General features: G+C 33.7%; 1 protein-coding gene across 1 annotated transcript in view; it reads left to right on the top strand.

Moving 5' to 3' along the window:
* LOC130852256 (platelet glycoprotein 4-like) overlaps positions 1 to 4,722 on the top strand; it is a 53,541-nt gene extending 48,819 nt beyond the window's left edge. The window contains exons 13-15 of the mRNA XM_057733142.1: positions 161 to 215; positions 1,073 to 1,237; positions 3,769 to 4,722. Of these exons, the coding sequence (XP_057589125.1) occupies positions 161 to 215; positions 1,073 to 1,237 (220 nt within the window). The 3' untranslated portion in view covers positions 3,769 to 4,722. The remainder of the gene's footprint in view (positions 1 to 160; positions 216 to 1,072; positions 1,238 to 3,768) is intronic.
* The last annotated feature ends 1,278 nt before the right edge of the window (positions 4,723 to 6,000 follow it).

The following is a 6,000-nucleotide window of genomic DNA, read 5'->3' on the forward strand; positions in this document are numbered from 1 at the left end:
AAAAGATCCATTCCAGGGAACAAAAATCAAGGAACTTCGCACATTGCAAGAGCAACTAATTTCTAAATATTTATTTACACTAGTAATTACTAACACGTCTGTTATATATGTGTAATAAGTTAGTATATATTTTCATAATCATTTTCAATGTATATTTCAGAGCATTAAAGAATCTGAAACAGAATTATATGGTGCCTATTCTTTGGCTCAATGAGGTTAGTATTTTGATCTATTAGTCACCAAAAACTGTAAACTTCCTTGTATATAGAAAAAGCTTTTGATGTTTGAAAACTGAATACATATGTATAGAATTTGAAGTTGTATGTGTTTCCATTACCTATATGGGTGAGTTTATATATTATTAATTATATAATTACTTATTTTGAGAGAACCAAGCCACACAGAAATAACAGATTTATGGTAGTTTCCAGTGTTATTTCAGAAAGATGAAGTACTTCCTATAATTTATTTTCATAAGACAGCTAATAAACGCTTTTTGTTGTCATAGTGCATGCGTTAGGAAAGGGTCATGCCTACATGTAACTCCAATAACTCAAAGTGAATACTGTAGTGCTAGTAACAGCAAACCAAGCTTATAAAGATCAGGTAAGGGTAGGTATCCACAGTCTATCTGAGTTCCTGACAAGATATTTTTAGTTATTTTTAGTACAAATCATGGATTTGGTTAGCCACAGAATTAGAAACTGCACTGCATAAGCTTTTAGAGGAAGGAAACTGTTGGCCCTTGCCATTTCCCTCTGTCACTAGGAAACAACTTTTGGAAAACTGGAAAATATTTCAGTAGGACCTTCGTTTAGATCAATGAAGTCAGTGTATTGGAGAGTGCTATATAATATGCTTCAAACGAGGAAGATTATATTTCTAACTATTCTATCTTGGCATTTATTGCCTTCTTTGACATGCATAGAGACTTCCCTTGGCTTCTCTTATAGATAAAGGTGACTAACCCTTATGCAGTGTCTCAAAAAAAGAGTGATACATAAGTGGAAAGTTTTGAGTAATTTGCTCCACTAATCAACTGAAATAATGCTAACTGTTAACTTGATTACAGACTGGCACCATTGGTGATGAGAAGGCAGAGATGTTCAGAAATCAAGTGACTGGAAAAATAAACCTCCTTGGCCTGGCAGAAATTATCTTAATGAGTGTTGGTGCAGTGATGTTTATTACTTTTATGATTTCATATTGTGCATGCAGATCGAAGACTACAAAATAAGTAAGTATAACAGAATATATATATATGGCTTCAGTAACATTAGTTGACATATTACTTGTTTTTATTTAATCAAAAAGGAGTTATAAGTTAGGCTGCAAATATTTCTGGAGTGTCTGGCCAAGTATAATTTTTAATACATCCTTGAAGTTTTGAGCGGCTTAATGCAAATTAAAACATAAATGAAGCCTAAATGAGTAATAAGGCCTATTAATATCAACATATCACTACATTTCATCTTTATTCTGGGAGGAATGGGCTAAAATATGAAACTGTCACCTTTCAAAGTTAGAATGTAGCACAAAAGCTATACATGAACTAACTTTTCTTGATTATTTCTAGCTAATTATTTTAAAATTTCAAATAATTTAATAGATCACTGCCTAGAAAAGCTCATGTAAAACTGAAAACAGTAGATATTTGGGGAGATTAGAATTTACAAGGGAAAATGAAATAAAAAGGAAAATTAAATAAGCTAGACATCAATGAGAAATGAAAATGCAATAAATAATAGAGATAAAATAAGATAAAAATATGCTATTTTAAAATGAAGAGAGCATATTAATATAGAAACAAGATTGTTGCATATAGACATGGTGTCCAAAATCACGATGTGCACCCTAGATGTTTAATGTGGAAGCCCTGATGAAAGATTACAATTCGTGAGCTAAAATTGAATACAATACAAGAAAATAGAAGACAAAAAATGTTCAACAGAGTAAAATCAAATTACTCAGAGTTCACAGGAAAAATCAGCTAAATGTAGACAGATGTGAGTTTTGGCAAAACTGTAGAGGTGTTTCAGGCCTCTGTGTTTTAGGTATTACTGCACATGCCCCCTTGTACATAGAGGAATGAATGCCTGACCCTATCTTCCCAAAGCCTTTCTTTAATAATCATGTGGCATAGATAGGCACGGCCTGTGGTGGGGAGGGAGAAACTGTCACTTACCCATAGTTTCTATCTGCCCTCCCTTCCCAGGAACCTCAAAAAATACACACAATCAAAATAAAAGCAATATACTTGGTATGAAAAATCACGTCAAAACAAATCTTGCTATACTTCCAATCAGACTGTTGACTGTAAGCTGTCTGGTGTAGAAATCCTGGAACTGCCACTGATCATTTACTGAGCTTTTATTATGTGCCAAAATCATGCTAAATATTTTACATGAATTATCACCACTAATCCCTAATAATATTTTATGAGTTTCCAATAATCAGGGATTATCATCCATTCTATCTTATGGAGTCATCCCAGAAAGTTATAAATTTAAACAGTGCAAAATTGTCCATTTTTAAAGTGTGAATCAGCCAAACTGAAGATGAAGAAAAATGAAGTGGAATTTTTGGACCAATATATTTTTGGTTATGAGATTGAGAGCTTGAGCCTAAGAAGGCAACTCAGTCTTTAGTTCTGATTACTTCTGTCACTACTTATTCACTAAAAAGAAGAATGAACAATGCTGCCTACAATCCATTTGAACAGAATGTACTCAAAATGCTAATCTAATACATTCACATTATAACACATAAGGGAAATATTGCAACACCTTTAAGACCTGTCATTAGTCCAGTAACAAACAAATACGTTATCATTAAACAGAGTAATTCATATAACCATTTATATAATAGACAAAAAGATCATCACTGAAAAGCAAATTACATCTAAACTTGTTCTACTGGGAAAATATGCTTTTCAAAATGAAGTATAAGAGCTGTAAGTTTTTTCTGTATTGTTCTCTATCGAAATTACATGAACAATTTCATTAGTGCTTAATGAGCCCTGAATGCCAATTATCTTGGGTCTGCACATGGCTATAGTAAGGTGAAAGACTGAAAACCTTCTAGAGCATCTTTGTCAACAAGTATATTGGTTTGGCTTAACGTTGACTGTCATAAGGAAAAGCCACTGTTCTTTACACAACGATATGTATTTTTGCTTTTCTTTACAAATAGAGAAGAAATTTTTTCTATGTAGATGACTTGATTTACTACATGTAGAAGAGTCACAGATATAGATATCCTTAAACAAGCCTCACTTTTGAATATTATAATAATTATGCCTTTGGGAAAATTTATAAACCATTGAAAAATAAGGAGATCGATGTACAAGAGGGAATAAAGCAAAGATGGTGGAGCTAAGGTGTGGTTTTGCTCAATGGATCACAAAGAGAATAAGCCAATAGTCCTTTTGAAACTACTGATTGTAGAATATACACCGCTAAGTGGAGGATGGTCTGAAGGGACAGCAAACAATGGAAATGCTCACCCAGAGCAGATTTAATGAGCTACTACGGAGCTCCTCTGCATCTGGCTACGTGCAGCGCTAGAGAGCTGGGAGCAGCCTTCCATGCATCCTGGAATGGGAAAATCATTGCCTTATCCATGAAGTTCTTCAGAGAATTGTTCTCTGCAGCTTGAGAAATTGTGCTAATTACTACAAAATATGACATCATTATATATAGAATTTAAATATTACCTGTTTTATTTTTCCATGACTTTCTGATAAGTACTTACCTTTCTTCTTTCCAGGAAGCAGGTGAGTCTTTACAGTTATGCACCAGCTATGTCAGGACCTTTCTTAATATAGACCTACAAAACGAAGATTTAATATGCTTTATTTTTGCAAAACACACCTTATCTTATAGTTGAACAACTGGCGGCACTTTTTTTTTTTGTATCGAGCAACAGCACGTTTCTAAAGGATCATTAACATGTCGTTAAAATCCATACTTTAAACAGAAAACAGCACCTTTTATCATTCAACATGTTCACAATGGAATGGAGTTCAGTTTCTACAAATCCAGTTATTTTTATTTGGTACTGATTCACTGATTGGGTCCCTGTTGCTAAATTCAGCAGAGAGGTAGATGTCCTAAACAAATCCTGGACTCTGAACGCTTGTCGTCCTCATCAAAGGGAAAACATCACTACCTTCATCAGCATCTCTGCGACACACAGACCCCAGGACTGTCAGTACATTGCATTTCATGAGCATCAACTACTTTGAAAGACATTTAAAAGTGGAAACTAAATGACTGGCCTATGAACCATTTATTAAACATTTCTTTCTCTATCAAATCTTTTATACAGCATGAGCAGTCCTTATAAACCATGCTCTTTATAACAATATGGGCTTATATTTTTGTCAGTGATTACATAAATGGATATGTTTGGGACTTTTTCATTTCCCACATCCTGCAGCTTTTCTGGAAATCTGAGTAGATTTTGATCTTTTCACTCAGTTGGATACAACTTATGCTTGGCAACTTCAGAATGCTGTGCTAGTATTGAGATGTAAATGGTAATAAATTACTGTGTGGAGGACTACAAAGAGTAGAATGTACATTTATAGTTATTTGTTGTAATATTTCTTGCTTTCATACTTGCCTCAGAAAGACCAGTTTCAAATGGTAAAAAATACTGCTCCTTAAATTCCTGAGATTTTGCCCAGTTCCTGTTGTGTCACAAAACATTTTCTCTAGTTTTCTGTCTGGTTATTCTATCTGAATTTTTATTTCTTTATGAATCTATATTTCCTTCTGAAACATTATTTCTAAATTCAATCTTGACCACTTTTACCTTAGCTAATTTTTTGAGCCAGTTGGGGGAAAAGGAAATAAACAGATATTTGGTCATGCTTTAGAGCTGCAGGACTTACATTCTAGACTATGAAGGATCTTTCCTTTTCATTAGAAGATGTATTATTAGGTGACCCTGCTTTCTTTAGCAGGGGTTCACTTATGGCAGAGAGCACTCATCCTCCTAAAAAGTCTCCCCAGAGAAAGGGATGATGGACCACATTCTGTCTTGTGTTTTATACACAGAGGTTTATAGGACAAAGTATAAGTAACTGGTTTGTTTGGATACTAAAATCAAGAATAATTAATCTCCTTATGTTAGCTGCCAGGGTAAATACTGAAAACCCCAAACTGAGATACCACCAGTTCAGATGGATCTTTGAACTGAAGATACTCAAAACATACTGATGTAATAATGCCCTTTCATTTAAATGAGAGGGAAAAAAAGTATCCTCCTAAGATATGGACTTGTGAGATCCTAGACATCCTCTTCTGATACTTAAAAGTCTACTCTGTTTGCATTAGGTTATTTGTGGACATGTTGATCTAAGAGGAATATAAAGGAAACTAATTCTTAAACCAAGTAGGGCCAAATGATATAAAGTAGAAACTGTCCAAAAGAACTGGATGAGAAATTACATATCCACCTCATGGTAGAATTGCATAACCAATCAATGACTCATTTCTAAATCTTTATGCAAAAATGCATCTCATAGTACATAGATATCAGGAAAAAGACTGACTTATGAGTCTATAAATAATAGACTATATATATATATATATATACACACACACTAATCTGTAACATTCCTCACCATGTTTTCTCTACATTCTATATATTATGTACACGAGGAAAGATAATTCATCCTCAAAGATAAGTGAAATACATTAAAAATACCCAGTAGAAAATGTGATACTTCCTTTAATAAATGGGAGACAGGTTTTTTATATAAAAAGTGGATTTAGATGTGTATGTGTTTCCATGTGCATGTGTGTGCTGAGTTGGGAGTGGGCCCTTTTGGGAATGTGTCAAATGTGTGACTTGTTTGACCTAGAGAAAGTATAAGTGAACACATGAATGACTTTGTATGTTTTATTCCGTAGAAAATATGCACTATTGTGTAAACTGGCACATTTTCATTCCAAAATATGCTTAATAATCACAAAACTATAGTTGTTCAAA

This window comes from Hippopotamus amphibius, chromosome 4 (genome assembly GCF_030028045.1).
Source record: "Hippopotamus amphibius kiboko isolate mHipAmp2 chromosome 4, mHipAmp2.hap2, whole genome shotgun sequence".
NCBI lineage: Eukaryota > Metazoa > Chordata > Mammalia > Artiodactyla > Hippopotamidae > Hippopotamus > Hippopotamus amphibius.